The sequence below is a fragment of the Stigmatopora nigra genome, chromosome 14 (genome assembly GCF_051989575.1).
Source record: "Stigmatopora nigra isolate UIUO_SnigA chromosome 14, RoL_Snig_1.1, whole genome shotgun sequence".
Classification (NCBI taxonomy): Eukaryota; Metazoa; Chordata; class Actinopteri; order Syngnathiformes; family Syngnathidae; genus Stigmatopora; species Stigmatopora nigra.
The window spans coordinates 10,996,592-11,016,913 of NC_135521.1; the positions used below are offsets into that span (position 1 = coordinate 10,996,592).

Sequence of the window (20,322 nt, forward strand, 5' to 3'; positions counted from 1 at the left end):
AAAAGGCCTTCTTCATATAATAGGGAGGAAGTCTCTTTAGGACATAGGCTTGTCAGGATAAGTTTTTCAGGATGACATATTTTTCCTGGAAATTATCGCAATAAGGGATTGTATCCATTTTTCCCTCTCTGTCCTGCTGGCATAATGTTTTGACGAAACGGGCATCTAAACAAATACATTTGAAGAGGAAAAATTGGTTATAGTTAGAGCCTCAGTGAGTGGTCACTAGGATCAAATAAATGCCAAAATATGCAGTATCATATGCCATTCTTCTCCACATTGTCTGTGCTTATATATATGTGGGGTTCCATCCATCAGCTTTCATCTCAAGTTCAAAAGAGGTGTCTTTCATTTTCGGGACACTATAAATGATTAATAAATGGCTATTTCACGATGAGGAAATGCATTTCAGTGTGTTTCTCTGCATTCTATTTTACTGTTTTTGCTTTATGGTTGCACTGCTTTTGCCCTTTCTGAACATTTCATTAACCAGGGGCATCTAATATTGTGGCCAGTGAGCGTAGTCTCTTGCCTATGGCCCTCACACTGTCTGTCTGTCCACCTCCCCTCACAGGGTTTCCTGGACATTGACCTGACAGACCTGCGGAAGGGTGGAGCAAACATTACAGGCTTCCAGCTTGTTAACAACTCAGACCCAAGTGTCAGTAGAGTTGTCCAACAATGGATGGAATTTGACAACAAAGATTCCAAAATGCCAAAGAGTGGACTCAAAGTAACTATTTTTTTTATAATCTTTTGCTTGGTTCACCTTCTGTAATTGGAGTGCTGGTTTATTAAACTGCATTGTGTACCGACAGGATTATACACTTTATAATTAAACAGCAAGAATTTTTAGCTCCCTTATTGTGTGTAGCGGTTAACCAGAGGTCATGCCACTGGATGGCAACATATTTTTCTCTGATTATATCACATTTCAATAATGAAAATGGTCCTGTGTTGCCATATAATTTCCTGATAAAAGATTTAACCAGCAAAGTAATGTGACATTGTGAAGCAATTAACTCTAGATGTGAATAAAAAATTAAATGTGATATTAATCTTCTAGTTATCACATCATTCTACAAAAATATGTCAATTCACCCGCACATTACCTTCTAACATTTACTATTTTTTAAACCCAATCATTATCCCTGTGTTTCCAGTACACTGGCGCTTTGACATATGATGGTGTGAAAGTCATGTCAACAGCATTCCAGAATTTAAGGAGACAAAGGATAGACATATCGCGCAGGGGCAATGCAGGGGAATGTCTTGCCAACCCACCAGCTCCATGGGGCCAAGGCATAGACATCCAACGAGCTTTGCAGCAGGTCTGACCACACACAAAGACCCCTTACATTCAAACACACGAACATCAAATGTCATACAGCTACATTTTAAGTGGCACATGCGCTAACACCTCCCGAGTGGTAGCTGGCTTAGCAAATTAGGTTTTGTTCTGTCACCTAAAGTTCACATAAAGTTGAAGGAAAGTCCTCAGTATCAAAAGTGACATGGAGGCTGGTAAACAATATCTGCAGGCACTCGCGTTCAGCTGTGATCATTATGGAATATGACATCAGCAGTTACGCTTAGAAATGTAATATTTGAAAGCAGAAGAAAGTAGTCTAGCTGTGAGATTTCTTGAAGGCGTCCTTAATTAGACAAACACAAAAGCATTTGTTCTGGTAGAGTTGCAGAAACAATTCCTGACAACAATGCCTGACTAAACAGTGTCATTTCAAATTATTTGTTTTAATTGTCTGTAAAACTAATTATAGACTTGATACCATATTAAATGAAATAGCATGCATGTACCCAAGCGGCCGGAGGCGCCGTCTGCAGAACGGCTGTGCAGAGGACCACTCAGTGTCAATCTAGCCATCTGCCTTCGGATAGACTGTGGAATGAAGCTGTGTTCGCTCAATTAACCCCATCATGCCGCCAAGACAAACACTCCACTGTAGACGAACACGCACCCCATATGTCATTTACCTCCGTAGGGAGCCAGATGCAGTACAACATACTTGTACAACATAGACACCAAAGCCTTGACATCAAGGGATGAACAAACGTTTGTGACAGAGAAAATGGCTTTTATATATTTCTGTTTCCATATATCTTACCCTGTCTCCTTTTATTCCAATTACTGACTCATCATCTCAAACTCAGGTCCGTATTGATGGTCTAACTGGGCACATTCAATTCAATGAAAAAGGCCGCAGAATTAACTACACTGTTAGTGTCATGGAACTGGCTCCATCGGGACCCAAAAAGGTATGGATGATGTTTTTTACTTTAGTTTACGCAATTATTTTTAATGCAAAAATTCAAACCCTAACCTGTGTTCACCACTCCTGATATAGATCATTTTAAGGACATAAGTTTCAATACTTTTAAAAAAGCTGTGTACTTCACCATCCTTTTCATAGGTTGGCTACTGGAACGAAGATGAAAAATATGTGACCACCGCAACCTTTACCAGAGGGAGCAATGATACATATGGCCTTCAGAACCGAACATATATCGTCACTACTATCTTGGTGAGTCTGTGTGAAATCTAAGCTTGAGAACTTGGCTTGCTATCACATAATTATGCAGCAACATCTTGGCAATTATTACAACTATGAACTCATGCAACCAGGAATATGTAGGAAATTTGCCAGATACCTTATTGTATTTTTCGGACTAATAGTCGCTATTCCCCTTCTTTAAATCATCTGGCTTTGAGAGCTAAATTAATAATTCTATGGATTTTACATGCAAATGGGCAACACCCTTGTTGCAGTGTAACAGAGACAGGGTGGGTCCAGAGGTACCTAATAAATATCTGAGTAAGTGTACAATCTGTCTGGAATACTAGTCTTGACATTCATGCTCTAATTCTTGGTTTTTTTTTCTATACATTTCATCTATATAGTTTTCATTCTCCTTGCCAATTGAAGAGATAAATCTGCAACTGGTCTAGTGTTAGTAGTTTTGACATTATTGCTATTATCTGTCACCATGGTTATCTCTTACATTCCTTCAATAAATAAGAGCATTGCTGAGAACACCTGGTTTATATACAGGAGATAACAAGGAAGATGTAATTCTATCCTTGCTGGCACAGGATGTTCTCGTGTTCTGTCGTGTGTGGAAAATTTGATATCAGAAAAGAAAATTGGTGTCCAAAGATGCCTGCAGCTCAGTTTCACTTTACTGGCTCTATATCCCCTATAGTGTATTTCAAGTGTTCATGTTTTTTTTAATTGTATTATAGTGTTTTTTTCTTTAATTTTGAATTGTTCCTACCTAAAAACCTGAAGATTTTTTTAAATGTATTATTGTTATTATAATACTTAAGACTAGGTGCTATTTCAATACATGCAGGTGTAACTGTGTGCTTGATTTCAGTGTGACTGCTTGAAGTCGGTGAAAAACAGTTTGTATGAGCAGAAGTTCTGGAGGTGGAAAGCAGACTGGCTTTAATGCAGTGATTCTCAATGATTTTGAGTTATTTCTTTGTAATATATTTTCTTCAATAATATATAGCAGAAGTCACCCATAGATTTTGCTGTTTGGGGGACCAAAGTTGTAAGCCTCTGTCTCTGACTAAAACTCTGACTGCATGTTTTTTTATGGGTGCATTTGTAAAGGTTTAGTGTCTGTCATTCCGAATGCCCAAGACCGTGCCCTCAAGTATAGATATATTACCAATAGGGTAAAACATAAAGAACAGAATAATCTAGACAATAACCAATAGAATAATAATTTCCTTCTTCTTGATTTATGACAGCAACATATGTTCACCTCATAGCCTCTGAAAATGGTGTTCATTTTAGGCTTAATAAATAATTCTTATACCTGGGAATCCATGTGAAAGGCATTCAGAAGAAAGACAAAGTGGGTCCCCAGGTGTAAGAACAGCTGTAGTACCTAATCCCATCCAATCAATGTTAGGTGCACAAATACGGCTGTCATTTGTCAAGAACAAAGGTCAGGCAGGGTACATACACACACAAATCATTTTTTTCAAAGTCCATCTTCAATGATATTGCATTCCATGTCCAGTTGTATGTAATGTCTTCCTCTCCTTTCTCATTGACCAATAACTTCGACCATAGCCATATATTTAAGCACTTTTTGTATCAGTAGGTTTTCTTGTTATCAGTGTCATGGCTGTCATATTTAATGACTTGTTGTACTCTGTATTTTACAGGAATCACCATATGTGATGCTTAAGACAAACCATGAAAAGCTTGTTGGAAATGATAAATATGAGGGCTACATTGTCGAGCTGGCTGCAGAGATAGCTAAACATGTTGGCTATCAATACAAACTGAAGGTTGTTTCGGATGGCAAGTATGGAGCAAGAGATCCTGATAGCAAAATGTGGAACGGCATGGTTGGAGAACTTGTATATGGGGTGAGTCTACTGCTTTGTATGGGTGTCTTCTGTTTCTATAAAAATGGGTTGAGCGTTAAAAATGGTCTTTGTTGACAATTTAGAAATCGGAGGGGAAAAATAGTTATGCATTACATATTTTCTCTCCTTCAGAAAGCAGATGTGGCTGTGGCACCTTTGACCATCACCCTAGTCAGAGAGGAGGTCATCGACTTTTCCAAGCCATTCATGTCACTGGGCATCTCCATCATGATCAAGAAACCTACCAAATCCAAACCTGGAGTGTTCTCCTTCCTCGACCCCTTGGCTTACGAGATTTGGATGTGCATAGTTTTTGCATACATTGGCGTGAGCGTCGTACTGTTCCTAGTTAGTCGCTTCAGCCCATACGAGTGGCATGCTGACGACTACGAGGAAGGTGGCGAGCCTCAGAGCCCTAATCAGGCAGCGGCCTCCAATGGTTTGCAGCCGGGCCAGACAACGACTCAGCAAAATACGAACCAACAAAATCCAGAACAGTCCAATGAGTTTGGTATTTTCAACTCCCTTTGGTTCTCACTGGGGGCGTTCATGCAACAAGGCTGTGATATCTCACCACGGTAAGATCTCTCATTTTTGGTCAATGCATCTGTTTGCTTGATCCATTGCTGTCATTCAATCAAAGTTATCAATGAGGATGGCACTTTAGTGATGCTTTTTGAAAAGCGATGAACATGAGGATGCCTAATGGGAATTGGAGCTTCTGTCTAGTCCCATTAGAGGTCTCATATGCAGTGGCAAGAAACTATTCTCAAAAAGGTCACAAATTAAAAATCTCATTAAGTGTCTGAAATTAGAGACACCGAGGTCGACTTTCTGGGCTTTTCAGAGAGACTCGGTGGAAAAAAAGAGAGGATCATGTTAGTACTATTACTGTTCTTACAATTTTGACCTTACAGATTCAAAACAGGTCAAGGCCGTAATGTTTCTTTAAACATACAAGCAAACAAACAAGCACGCACATTCTTCATAAATTAAAAATGGAATACACGGATATATAATCTTTCTGCTGTGAGTAGAACATTATTCTACTCATTTAACACCTATGATTTGCTTGAAACTTTTATGTAAAAGGATGAAGTGTTTGATAATAATGCAAATCTTGTTTACACAAATGAAGTGATTTTATTAAATCCGACAGGCTGTATCATTTAAAAATAGGAAAAGTAAGCTTTTTTGTGGTAAAATCTAAAATCCTCTAGTTATATATAGATTAATTTGTTTTGAAACGTGTCGTTGGCAAACCGAAAAAAGCTACTGTAATGATGTGTAACATTGTTATTGACTTTGATCTTGTGCTTCACTAGGCATCTGCTGCACTCAAATATTATTGGGAGGGTGAAGCAGGGAATCTGTGTACCTGCACAATTGCCAAGAGGCTACTGTTCTTCATGCTTGACATGTCTTTTTGTCTGAGAGCTGCAAGTAAATGCATCAAAATTCCTTGCCATTCGTCATGTTGGGACAGTTTGTCTCCCAACCTTTCTCAGTCCCTGTCATTTCTTTTTACATGTACACAGTATATATGTGACCTCAGACATTTATTTTTGGAAAGTGTGAGTGTATCTTTGATGAACACTGTTCACAAACAAATATGTCATCCTTTGAACTACACTGAAATCTAGCAATTGTTTACAATGTAAAGAGGGTAAGAACTAGTGTACTTGCGAGAAAATCAACACAGTGAATGTTTGACCCCACTCAGTCTTGCCTGAAGGGAATCGCCCTCCACTTAAACAATTGGGTGACCCAGTTACTAAGTTAGTCTAGCTCTTATTCACACACAAAATAGAGCATAGAGAAAATTAGGTTTCCTTCATGCTATATATTGTTTTCATTTGTTCTGTACTTACATCATAATTTCTCAAATCCTTTCCTCAACTACAAGTGCCTGAATTAAGGGAGTAGGAGTGCATATGTGTCCTCACACACTGTCCAAAGTGTGAGAGAATTTGCACAGGCTTGTAGGCATTCAGTGTTACCTAGTCATACACTAAGTTGGTACATGAATGTGTACAGTCTATGTATGTGCATGTTTGTTTATTGGACACACTGCTGCTTCTGCTATTTATTCTAAGACTACTTTGCTTTTTTCTAAATGTCAGCTCTGTCACTCAGGCCTTTCATAGGCCGGAGTCCGCTCTAGTGGGCCCTCCTTCTGTTTATCTCTGCAGATGGCTGAACAATTTCTACAAATCCTGTAGCAATCAATCTGTCTTTTAAACTTAATCTTCAGATCCATTTTTGTTTCATTCCCTTCAACCATTCATTCTTTGTTTCATCCACCAGTTTTTCATTTTCTTCTGACAATTTAAAACTACTATCACTTCAATTTAACAAGGATTTATCGACTACCTAATCAATTCTCATACGAGTCAACAACTATTTTGATTGAACAATAATAGATTAGAAACTTTGTTTCCCATACTATAAAATGTCCAAATCCTCTTCTCTTAGCCTTAACCCTCATCTTTTAAATAATAAATAAATAAATAAAATGAAAATCATATGATAATTTGTCCTCACATTCGTCTATGAATTTATTCAAATACGGAATTACTACAAAGCTGGAGAAAGTTTTTCTATTTAGTATCTGCTTTTTTAAAAATCTGTTTAATTCATAGACAGTATAAAAGAGACCAAAAGCACTTTAAAACGACTAACTTCTATACTTTAAAATGTATTGAACATAAGGAGAATTGCTTTTTGCCTTATTGAACTGCAACCAATCTGTTAGATGGTGTTACATTTCACTGTGTTGCATAATTGCGGCATTTTTTAGCTCCTGTCACAGCGATTGGGGGGAGGAATGATTTATTCATACAGCGAGTTCATTTTCGTTCATAGCATCGCTTGTGTTTTATTTATTGAAAAAAAAATCTCACATTCAACTTTTGATCATACATGCACGCACACTTAGTACCACAAAACCAGTGTGTCACAGAAACAAGATGCTCAAACACCATAGGGAATTTCAATTGAATTTTCACACTTTGTACACAGGCAGAGACGTATACCGTGTCTAATCTACATTTAAAATACAGTCAAAGCCTTGTTTAGGGTAGCAATGAGGTTTGCAACCATCAGCTTTGATGGCATCTTAATGTCTTATCAGTCAATCTTGCTTTGGTTAGCCACTAAATTAACAAGACACCTAATGAGGGTTATCCCACCGTGGCGGCAATTCCATCGCACATTGGTGTTCTTATTGGACATGCGGAGAGGAAGCAAAAAAAAAAATTAGATCATAAAGACTCTCTCAGCTCAGCAGTACTGTTTGGAGTGCTGAATGTGCTACCATGGCAACTGTGGAAAGAGAGGTTTCTTCTTAGAGGAAAGCAAGCTTTTCTCCAAGTCTATGAAAATAGAAAGGTTCACATACCTATCTTTTGATGATTATTGGCTATAGTTAATGTAAAGTGAGCCTCTTAACAGTGTTGTTCTGTAATATTTTGTCATGTTGGTGCACTCACTGCTTTTCAGTACAATTCTACAGTTTTTTTATAAATGAGCCAAACAGGAAAGTTCGACAAAATGAGTCAAACAGAAAAGTTAAAGAGTCTTAATATCTTTAACTCTTCTCTTTTATCATTCCGAAACCTTTTAAAAAGTGCATTCACCATTTTTTTGGTGCCTGCTAGTGGCCACATTTTTCATTTTCTGTTTTTCTATGCAATAACATGCTAATATTGACCTTTAAATGTCGAGAGGAGGGATTTTTATTAAATCATTTCTCTTACCAGCTTGAGTTTGCAGATTAGTGTAGACTCAAAGGTAATGGTTCTTCATTGTAATATCCTTAAAATTTCAATGACCAAGAAAGTAATACATGGAGATCAAGTCCATTTCTATGATGAAACAGCAGTTTGTCATTTAAAAACCTCTAAGTGCAGTTTTGACAATTTATGCCGGAAATAATATATCGAATGGCTTCCAAGTGATTTATCAATTAATCTTTCCAGCCTTTATCATATACAAATGTCTTCATGTAAACAGAATTCAAGCTGCTTCCCCATTACAGTATCTTATTTTCATGAAATGAAAGGAGAAAAAAAAGAGGGAGATCAAATGAATAATTGATTAATCAGTTGTACAAGACTAGGAAATTACAGTCCTAGTTGGAGACTTTCCCATGTAGTCATGAGACAGTTTAGGATTATCAAGGCTCTTAGGTAGGATGCTGCTCCACGAATGTTTGATGAGAGCAAGAGAGGCTCCACGGAATGGGTTTAGGGACTAAACAAAAAGGAACAAACAGGTCTGGGCCTGCCAGGTACTCTTTTCTTTAAGTGCAGAGGACTGCTGTCATACACACTCCATTAGACACACACACACTCACTTACACACACCAAAGTGCGATTGAAATGGTGACCTGGTTGTTCTCTGGCAGTGACAAAACTTACTTACAAGCCCACTCCAACTGGGAGAGAGTGTGTGCACACTTGAATGCCTCTGTGTCTGTGCCAAGGTGTGGACCACAACAAAGCCCTGTCAGCCTCCCCCCAGCACACGAGCAAACATGGAGGGGCGGGCAGAGCGGAAATTGTGGGTGGATGGAGGGAAGAGCACAAGAAAGAACAAGATAGAAAGAGGGCAATTGAAGAAGAAGGATTAGACAGCTGTTTACTGGCATCTCCAGAGCTCAGCAGCAGCAGGAGTTTACTTTTAATCTCTCTTATTTCTCCCTCAGTTTTCCTGTTGCTCAAGTGAGCCACCCACTCACTCATTGGGTCTCTCTTCCTCAACTTGTTTTGTCACGCTCTTCATCTGTTCACATATCTCAAAAGTGTTGATCACTTTCTTTGCCTTAATCAGAAAAATCCGAACAATTCCACTGCGTTCCTTTTTTGTCTTGGACATTAACCATGAAAGACTGAGGGGGAACATGCAAACCCCACACAGGAAGATTCTAACCTAGAATCGAACCCTCGACCTCAAAACGTTGAGGCCAAGGAGCTAACCTGTCGGCCACCCCACTAAAACTGTTGTGATTTTTGAATTACTGGTCTTTTATTTTCATTTCAAATCCAAATGTGTCCAAAATACAAATAAAAAAAGAATTATTGAGCCCATTGTATGCAGTAGAAGAAGCTCAGTGCGCAGTATTTGATTTGTTATCTTGCTGTATATACATCATTATAGGCCATATATGTCATAATGGCGGTTTAGTTGAACCATTTGTGAAATATTCATGACCACAATATAAACACTTCTATCTCATTTAATTTAGACTTTTAACTTACTGTGTCTTCCTCTGGTTATAGCTCCCTGTCTGGCCGCATTGTTGGAGGTGTCTGGTGGTTCTTCACTCTCATCATTATATCATCCTATACTGCCAATTTGGCTGCTTTCCTGACAGTGGAAAGGATGGTGTCTCCTATCGAGAGCGCTGAAGATTTGGCCAAGCAAACAGAGATTGCTTATGGAACACTGGATGCTGGCTCTACAAAAGAGTTTTTCAGGGTGAGAACATTTAAACATTCACTACATTATATATATGAGCATACCACCCAAAATTGTGATGGAATTGCAGAAACACATTATACAGTAATTATTACTAATACGACATATATGTACCTTATTTAAGAGCATTTTATCTGATTAATAACAATTAATATAAATATATTTCCACAGAGATCTAAAATCGCTGTGTTTGAGAAGATGTGGTCCTACATGAAGGCTGCCGATCCATCTGTGTTCGTCAAGACCACAGACGAGGGCGTCATAAGAGTTCGTAAATCCAAAGGGAAATATGCCTACCTGCTGGAATCTACCATGAATGAGTACATAGAGCAGAGAAAACCTTGTGACACTATGAAAGTAGGAGGCAATCTGGACTCTAAAGGTTATGGCATTGCCACTCCCAAGGGATCTCCCCTCAGGTAAAACGCAGTCATTACAGCAAAGCTGGATATACAAGCTAAGAGATACTTTCCATGAATGTTTATGTATGCATGAACTAAATCATTTTCAGTTTTCCATAATTGTTCTAGTGTTAATTCCATTTTTCTTTTGCATTATTACATCATGATTTTGCATGTTCTCAGTCTGAAAGTTTGCATAGAATGTTATTATTTTACATTATTTTTTTGTTTAAATATGATACATTACTTCTTTAAAACAGTTTGTTGTGATTTCATGAAATAACACCAAGTTTGGAAGGAACTGCTTGATTACACATTACTTTTGTATGAGCAGTTTTGGGTGGCTGGTGGCTTTGAGACCTAATCATGCTATTCTTTTAAACCCTTTCATTTAGTATATGGCATAAAATGGAACCACACTCAATGTACGGATTGAAACAGATACTCTCATACAATCAATGTGTCAATCTCAATCTAAGAGGCCCTCAAAGCAGGAGGGCAGTCAATGGGATCAAATCCCACACAGCCACCTGCCCACTTCCATCAGGGCTCACACTTGCGAGTGTTGAGTTAACCAAATTGAATATGTGCCCTATTAAGGTGCCGTAATTGATGTAACTAATGATAATGTATACTGAATGCTTTTCTGCCGCCAATGTCCAAGTGCAGCAGCTGCCATTTTGCATTACATCAACAACCATTCATGCTTCTGCTGCTGCAAAGAGGGAGAGCTCAAGCCGGTGGTATCTGAAGATTTTAATCCAGAACTAATAAGACTCATTCATTTTAATGAAAGGAGTCATATGGTGTGATTTTATTCAGAATTGCTTTGGATTCATTTGGGCTTCCACCTTGATTCATAGCCAAAGGTCAGATAACTTGCCAGAAATGCTTCCAGTTGTTCAATCACAGCGTCTTTTAAATCAGACTAAAATTCAATTCAATAGTGCACCCGGATTTTTAGATTTAGTTCAATGTCATCAAGTCAACTAGATCTGGGATGTCCTTGTTAAGTAAAGATTTGCTGAGGACCACTCAAAGCTCTTCCTCTATGTGGTATTTAATAATTTTGCATTCAAGGTGCGATTTACATATTTTTGATGCCACACTTAAATGACACATAAAAAATGGGCATTATTCGAGTTAATTATTCATTTTAAAAATGGGGGGTTGATGTTTTCCATTCAATAGACAATGAATGCATTTTTTTTTGTTTAATATTGTGGTGCATGTTTCCTGTTCATCTGAACAATGGCATTAATAACTTTTTCAGATGAAATGGAAACATTAATATAAATTAGTTCATTTTTAATGTTGTTGATTCATGTCATCGTTATTTTTTTAATGTTTGAGTTCATTCATTGCAGAAAAAAAGTCAAATGTCCACCTTTGTTGAAAAGCTACAGCATGTATTATTGCATCGATGCCTTGCTGACATAACTCTTATTTTTCAGAAGGAGCTGACTGCTATTTATTTTGTTTCAAAAGACATATCATTTTATATATTTTTGTCTTTAGATGTCCCTTTACCCGTTTTTCCCCTATACAATCTCCTGCCACCCGCATGCCTGCCTGTTAAGTCCATCTCACCTCCCTGTTTCGGCACCAGCTGGTTTTGAACCAAGTGACCGAACTAATTAACTTCCAGACATTCATACCCATGCACTTTGACTTCTTTCTTTTTTGTCTGAGGCCCAGACAGAGAAAGAATTCAAAGATTTTACCAGCTCAGATGATAATGTACCTGTGTTCCCTAAAGCTGTTGTGTACTTTTGGTTGCAAACAAAGTCTAGTTAGATCTAGTTAGAAGGGAAGAATGTTTAAAAAAAAAAAAAAAAGATGAGCCGCATGGCAAGCTCATTTGACACCCAATTTATGAAATATCACAGATTCATTCATGTCCTATTCAAACTCTGATTGCGGATTCTTCCTTTCTTTGATTGGGAGTCTTTGTCTGCAGCCATCAGCTATAGGAAATACACTTACTCGCCAGAGAGAGCTACAGCCTCTTTGGAGATGATTTGGATGAGGATGACAATGGCGGTTTAGACCATGGTTTTCTTTCAGTGTTTTGTTTATAGAGGTAGAAACTAAAGATAGAACAAAAGATTCCAAATACATATATGACTTTGCTGATAAATGATTCTACCTGAGTTTTAATTTACAAAGACGATGTCTTGGGTTGAATATTGATAAGTCAGTTACCATAGCGATCTGCATGCCTTCGCTACTGAAAGGAAATTGCCGTCTGTTGTCAGACTTCCGCATCCAAGCCATCTCCATTGATAATGTGCTGTTTCTCCCTCTGAGGCCCCTGCTTGGTAAAATCTGACTTGATTGCTGTATTTCAGCCAATTGCTGATGTACAACTAACAACACATATCAAAAAGGGCTCCTGCTTTATATCAGTAGGTAAATGCAGGAGTTTCAATTCAACTCAGTGTTGTCATAATCACCACCACCATGAATGATATTTACCTCATTATATCAGTCGCATATCTAATGGATATCGTTTTCTACTATATTCAAGAAACCCTGTAAACCTGGCAGTGTTAAAACTGAACGAGCAGGGCCTCTTGGACAAATTGAAAAACAAGTGGTGGTACGACAAGGGAGAGTGCGGCAGCGGGGGCGGGGACTCCAAGGTCAGAGCCAGTTTGATAAACCCTGCGGGTAACCTGCCACCACCACTGGGTGTGTGGTAGGTGTTTGGGGGAAGGGGGTAACCGGCAGGCACACTGCAATGCCAGTAAACAATAAAAGACAAAAAAGGGGGTAAATAGCACAAGCTGCATTTTGTAATTTAGTCTAAAATTTGCATTCAGGTATTTGTTGTTCAAAAAGTCTTTAATCAAAGCACATCTAAAGTATTATTATACAGGCTATGCAGTGTGCCGGTTCCCCCAAGTGATATAGTAATACACATCTACTGCCTTAGGGAGCAAATACAACAAGTTAGATGGAGTATTAATGCATATCACTTTGATTCTAAAGTTCCTAATGATGCTTATGCCATCTGTAATTATTTGTGAGTGTGTGTGTGGGTGTGCACGTCTGATGTAATATTTTCTCCTTTTATTTACCAAAGCCCAGCTCAAGTTTTAATGTGTGAATGTAATTTGTTATGTTTATGATTCAATAACATAAAATAACATGGTATAATATGTTATTTATGTTATTTCTTTGTGGTTGGAAGAATCCCAGTAAACCTAGCGGTGTTGAAACTCAATGAGCAAGCCGTCTTAGACAAACTGAAAAACAAATGGTGGTACGATAAAGGGGAATGTGGCAACAAGGACTCTGGAAGAAAGGTTAGTCTCAATCCTAATTCTGTCACATCACAGCACCTCCTAGCATAACCTTGCCCTGATAAAAGCCAAAGTCCAGTATGTCATTTACAGCAGAGGGCAAAAGCCAAAACTTTACACAATTAACCTTGTGGACTTTTGAACAAAATCGTACATAAACTATTGTCTGTAAGCTTAACCTTGTGCTTTTTCTGCACTTTGATCTCCATCCAAAGACGGTGAGAGTGAGAAAGAGAAATTTCGTTCACCAAAATCACTAAAATAGTGTACTTATTTATTCCTCTATATACATTTTTATCGTATTTATTTCAATAATTTAACCTGGGAATCAGCATAATATTGAGAAATAAAACATAATTCTTGATACATACTCAGAACATTTATTTTTTAAGATGCTTTTGAGTATTGGGCTTCAGGGTTACACCTTTACAGGCTTGTAAATGGCCATGAAGATGATTTGATGAGGATGAATTTTGCCTGACAGGAGGAATTAGACTTTTAAATCATCACACTGCTACAGTTTAAATTGATACCTCGCAGCCTGTCATGCCTTCACAACAGATTTGATGACCAACCTTCCAATATGAATCATAACTACCTTAAAGGATGCTTCCCATCCCAATGGTATTCAATCATAAAACATGAATATAGTTTAACACAAACTCTAATCTACATGGGATTTTTGATACTAGAATTATGTTGATGGACAAGCTGTTCTTCTATTTTGCATTTATTTGATTTACATAAGAAAGCATATATTATAATCATGGCTCCCAATAGAAATATCAATATTTGTATAAATTTAAGTAATGATAAATCTTGGTTTTGCGTGGCCTTCTACTATGTCAATTTTGGTGGGGATTCACTCACATGAAGCTTTAAATGTGTGGCCTCTGTCATGACACCAGTTCAACATCACTATAGTTAAATATTTATGAATACAGATCTGAGAAAAATGATTAACAGCATACCATTGTAAGACAATCACTATGGCTAAGGCAATTATAAAGGGCAAATCTGCCTTCAATATCCAGAATATAGTATTGTTAAAAGAAGTTGCACTATTACATCTTGTAGTGATAGATAGCCCTTGGGTTCTGATAGCATTTACTGTCATTGATTGGGTATGTAATGAAAATACTCAGAGCAATGGAAATAACACCTTGCTGCATTGAGATAACTCAATAAGTTATCCAGTAAAATTATTTGACTTTGTTTCGTGAGACAGGCCTTTTTCTTGGAAGTATTCTAGTGTTTGTTTATTTCTGTTTGTCGATCTGTGTGCATGGCTGAGTGTGTGTGTAATCTATTTACATGTACGTAAGTTTATCCCTGGATGAATGTATAAGTATATTAACACTGGTCAAAATATTAGGTAAACTGTAACATAAAGGTAATGTTTATCAGCCATTTATTAAGTCTTAATTTTATTTTCTTGTTTAATTTTTCAGTGATAAAAGACTTAATGAATACACACATTATAATGATTGACAGTTTTTTTCTGATGTGTTAAACGCAGCTGTACTGTGAATCCCAAGATATACGATATTCTTTGGACCTTGGAGATCAGTTAAAATAATTAACTGCAATAAAAGGGGTTGTCCTTTTCAAATAATGGCTGGTATTCAATGAATTGATTTATTACCCCTAATATTGTGGCCAGTGAGTTTATACCTACATACAATTGTGTAGAGGGCTACGTGTCATGTCGAAAGTGTTTTTACACTTTTCTGCGTACTATGTTATGTATGAATGGGAACGTCTTCTGTCAATGAATGTGTAAACCTAGTTTTTGCTACACTGCAAAAGCTCCATTCACTGATTGGTACTCCTTACCTGTCAATTCTTCCAGGACAAGACAAGTGCTCTGAGCCTGAGCAACGTCGCCGGAGTCTTCTACATCCTGATCGGTGGCCTGGGGCTGGCCATGCTTGTGGCACTGGTGGAGTTCTGCTACAAATCCAGGACGGAGTCACGGCGAATGAAGGTCTCAACTGCACGAGCCGCTGCTGCCTCAGCTGCTCAGGCCTTTCACTGCTCAGCCTTAGACAGTGGTGCTAGCGCCCCCTACACAGAGCTGCAGAGCTACGGCCTGTACGCCAACAACACTGTTAAGATATAAGAGCAGAGCACAGCCACGGGGTAGGAAACATTAAACCATGATAATAATGATGATGATGATGACATCCGCCTACTCATCCCCTGCCCATCTAACCGTCGCTACAGTAGGGCCTTTCACGGCTTCCACCGCAATGCAAACGCTCTCCTGTACCTCTCTCTCCTTCTGTTGCTACCTCGCTAAGTTTTCGTGTTAAAGAAGGCCTGCAGATGTGCTGAATTGCTTAATTTGAAATTGTCCTCATACCTGCTCAGGTTAAACCTAAAGTACTTTCATAGACAACCATTCATTATGGGACCAAAACATCTCACAATCACAAAATCTGGTTAGAAAATTCTCATTGAGTAAACCCACAAGCTTTTTTGAAACAAATTCAAGAGTTCTATACAATATTTTTGCCTAAAAGATAGATTACTTGGCAATTAGAGTGCAGACGCTAAATCCACAGGCAGAACTATACTGATTTTAATTACCAACAGAATAAAAATGACCTTCTCTCTCTGTATCTAGTTTAAGTTATTTAATTTGACAAAATATACTAGAACTTCACCTTTATCAGGCTTTGCATCTGAATGTTATGTTTTCCTTATGGCAGAATTAGCCACAAAAATGCATCATCCATTGCGTAGACACTGAAAAAAAGAAATTGATATGATAAATAGGACACACACACATCAACCAAAGCTCATATTAGAGGGCAGGTATAAAGGCAATTCAAATTACAGTGATGCATCTATCTACCTCTGTCACTCTGAATAAATCTTTCCCCTGCTCCTTCTCCTCTTTTTTGCTAAATGTTTTGCAAAGCAGGGCCCATTGTGGTGAACATCCTTTATATATGTACTATACCATAAGGCAGGCCTGTATTCCATCACTGCTTTAGTGTAGAAGCTTCTATTTCTAATGATTGCATTTTCAGAGATATGGAAGTTCTCCATTGTTCAGCTTACAATATTTGACAGTTAATTCAAGGAACAAACAACAACTCGATTCGTCTTTTGACATGAATCACTTCTCTGGGCTGCCACTTTTAAACAGCAGCAACAATACACAACAGGGCCAACATTATAGGGGATGTTCTTGGTGGGTTGTTTTATTCTATTCAATCGATTTTAATCAGTACACAACTAGTCACCTTATCCGTATGCTGATGAAATTGACGAGGAGTCTCAGTTTTTGAATTGTCAGCTGCAACTGACAGCTTCTTGTTGTACTATCTTACTCTTTCTGTATGACATGGCCCACAAGTGCAATTACAGCGAGAAATGGAGCTGCAGCTTGCTTCCAGAATTGTTTCTGCTCTGTTCCAACTGGACTTTGATTCCCAGCCAACATCAGAGGTTTTAAAGCCCCCAAAAAACAAAACAGATAGACAGCCACCATGTTTAAAAGCAATCAAAAAAATTCTCATTTAGGCAGACACAATTGATACTTGCCCAATTTGAATGAATAGCAGACAGTATGAATATTTATATAATAGCTCAACATAGGAAAACAAAAAGAAATAACTGTAAAGTATCTTAATTTGTATGAAAAAAACAGACATTTACTACCCTTATGGACCATTTTTGTTACATTTAGAGAGACAAAGATATACTGAATTTATATATTAATATATTTAAAATAGATTGGATCAATTTTGTCACTTTTTAGTCCAAACGTGCAATGATTTAAAATGAAAAGACTGATTGAATTATGCTATTTTCCAACAGCAATCCATCAATGACGCCATGCGCTGCTCCACCCTAACCAGGATGAGCGGTAATGAGAGCGGAGGAGAGAATGGCCGACTCCTCACCCATGATTTCCCCAAGACCATCCAAACTCTACCATGCATGAGCCACACTGCCAGCATGGGACTGGGTCCCTCAGGAATGTGATCATATCACATTTGGAGCAAAAAATGAGGGCAGGGTGGAACAGTAAGAGCACAAGACTCGGATGACCTCCAAAAAAAATAAACAAAAAAACATGGCTGTGTGGTTTGACCCATCTTTTTTTTTTGCTGTGCCCGACTGGAACAAGATTGAACTTACTGCCAAAATGTACTCTTTAAATGCTCCTTACAAACTAAAGACTCATGACTTTTTCATATGTGCATATTTGGGGAAAACAAGAAGTGTGCTGCAATAAAGAATCTGGTTGTGTTTTTGCTATTTCTTTTTAACTGTGTTATTTTCTGTGATGCAAAAAAAAAAGTCTTAAGTGTGCCACCTGCCTTGTGCAATTGCAATGGAGTTGTTGACTATAGTCTGTATGTGCAATATTTACACCTCCACTTCTGGCCCTACTACCTACATAATGCTTACTAGTGGTTAAGGTTGACTTTGCACTGAGATGGAGATAAGGATAAATCACTACAATTATTATTTTAAGTATATGCCTCCACTCTTTCACCCTTTCATTTAAAATAAATATTGAGAGGACCACTGTGACCAGTGTAGCATAGACAGTTTTTAGTATATGGTTTGCACTGGTGTTATGTAACAAAGTTTAGTTGTTTGACTTGCGAGAAAAAAAGACAAGAAAGAAAACGTGTTGCTGCTACACCTCATATCACACGTCATGCCTTGTCACAGCACCATTTTTTGTATACACAAAGTTTTTATGTGCTTTGGGGAACTTCTCTTTTGAGAAGGCTATCTGGCACAAAATAGTATATAATTTCTTAGCAGCATTTTTTAAAAAGATAATTTTTGGTTAGGGAAAAAATATCACATTACAAAAAAATAATATATCAATAATGATGCCATATAAAGTTAATGATAAGTAAACTCAAGGTCGTAAAGAACTAAAGTATTTTGTAAATATTGCAGTCAATGATGACACAATGAAATAGACTGAGTTTAAAATTACATATAGTATTAAATAGACCACAAAAGAACAAAATGGCTCATTTGTGGGGGGTACAAAATTTAACCTTGTCAAGTTTTCAATTACAGTCAAGTTTTACAATGTATTGTAAATGTACTGTATTGATAATGTCATCATATTTTACATAAATCCTTCAATCAGTTTCTCTGTAGAGAAGTTGAAATGGTCTCTAGGTGACACGTCATATACTGTATGCTGTATAACAGGCATTTTTTTATTCATTTTATTTTCTGGCAGATTGAAAATTTGATTATTTTCCACTTCCCTTCCCATGTCCTCTCCCCACTGGAATTGTTACTTCAGTGGAATGTCTGACAAAGTAGATGAAAGGAAAGGCGGGTACATGAAAACATGAAATTACAGTCATTCATCACTCACTATGAAATACCCCTGCATTGCAAATTGTTCATACCTCAAGCTGTGATTTTTACCTGAAGGTGACTAGAAGGTTATGGCCGTGCTTATTATTGAAAGTTTGCTGTGCTAGTTTCATACCATTGCTTCTTTCTCTATTGATTTGTTCCTTTTTTTCCTGCTTTAGAAACGATGGTACCAAATTTAATTCTTAATATCTCAAATTATTCTCTGTTCAAGATAATAGGCAGTTTACCAAAACCATACATATCAGCACATATTATGTACATAAATGTCCTCTCTCAAATGCCTGTTTTACACTTAATGCCTCTGTGTACCAGAAAGGCATGCAAACTTTACTTCCATCTTGTTGTGCTGTTGTATTAATTAGGACAAAGCACCGGAGGCTTGACATTCAGAAAGATTTTATATGCGATAAAAGATTTCTATATAAAAAATATATAAGGGAAAAAAAACAGTCGATGTTTGTATTATAAAGGAGAGTTGGTTTGCCAGTGTTTTACATTTTTAATTGTGGAAAAAAATAAAAATGGAAAAAAATCATACGGATGTGGAAAATCTGTCAAAACTAATGTTTGAATCAAGTTTTGGTTGAATTTGCAGTTTACTATCAATGTTCACAAATCATTTTCTTTTTGTATTTTTAAAGTGCCAGTAAGTTAAAAACATTTGATTTTAATCCATGTTGTTTTCATTTTTGACAGTATATTATGCTTAGAGTTCATTCTTATGTTTTTTTTTTTACTATAGAATGGTGTCTTAAAATATAAAAACTCAAACAGTAGTTGGTATGTTTTAATAAGGGGGCGGGGCAATTGAGGAATATTTTTTTCTAGCCAAAGTGTTCTGGAAGGAAGTCATTGTGCTTTTGTAACAAAATAAAGGAATAAACTATGTATATTTGTTCATTGAGGTGTGTTATTTCATTGAGCCTTCTGAATTGCTCTGCTTCAAGCAAATGGAATGTTAAAATTTAGCCAGAGAGAAAGAGAAAGAGGGAAGAAAGAAATAAGGAAACTGCATAGGGAAATCATAGATTAATATAATTGTTCCCATCACAGTAATTGAAATGAGTAAATATAGCATACACATACTTTCATTTACCTTTCATGCAGATCTTCTCTTGTATCAATTGCATGCAGAAACACAGTGAATACTTTTTTTATTCTCCAATAAAGAAGTTGATTTGCCTCTCTTCTGTTTCCCATCTGTCCAACTTGGTGGTTGTTGACATGTAATGCCATGAGGAGAAGATGGATGGGGTTGTAAACACGGGCTGTAGACAGAACCAAGAAGGAAGAGGGAGTGGAGGAGAGATGTATGGCAGCCCACATCACCTCAGACAGAATGATAGAT

At 37.4% G+C, this 20,322-nt stretch overlaps 1 protein-coding gene and 1 long non-coding RNA gene across 8 annotated transcripts in view; one reads left to right on the plus strand and one right to left on the minus strand.

The window, feature by feature from the left end:
- Positions 1-2,027, minus strand: part of LOC144207102 (uncharacterized) — a 53,350-nt gene extending 51,323 nt beyond the window's left edge. For 3 of the 4 annotated variants that reach the window (XR_013328563.1, XR_013328565.1, XR_013328562.1), the window contains exon 1: positions 1,819-1,980. This is a non-coding gene — a long non-coding RNA (uncharacterized LOC144207102). The other variant, XR_013328564.1, reaches the window with a different exon arrangement.
- The window catches only part of gria1a (glutamate receptor, ionotropic, AMPA 1a), a 38,707-nt gene extending 18,845 nt beyond the window's left edge, over positions 1-19,862 (plus strand). Inside the window, exons 6-16 of one of the 4 annotated variants that reach the window (XM_077732334.1) lie at positions 575-733; positions 1,164-1,331; positions 2,173-2,277; positions 2,433-2,543; positions 4,202-4,408; positions 4,541-4,986; positions 9,691-9,889; positions 10,061-10,308; positions 13,487-13,601; positions 15,451-15,585; positions 17,430-19,862. In XM_077732334.1, the coding sequence (XP_077588460.1) occupies positions 575-733; positions 1,164-1,331; positions 2,173-2,277; positions 2,433-2,543; positions 4,202-4,408; positions 4,541-4,986; positions 9,691-9,889; positions 10,061-10,308; positions 13,487-13,601; positions 15,451-15,585; positions 17,430-17,597 (2,061 nt within the window). In that variant the 3' untranslated portion in view covers positions 17,598-19,862. Of the gene's footprint in view, positions 1-574; positions 734-1,163; positions 1,332-2,172; positions 2,278-2,432; positions 2,544-4,201; positions 4,409-4,540; positions 4,987-9,690; positions 9,890-10,060; positions 10,309-12,820; positions 12,936-13,486; positions 13,602-15,450; positions 15,741-17,429 lie in introns of all 4 variants that reach the window. The other 3 variants (XM_077732336.1, XM_077732333.1, XM_077732335.1) reach the window with 3 other exon arrangements.
- Positions 19,863-20,322: the final 460 nt, after the last annotated feature.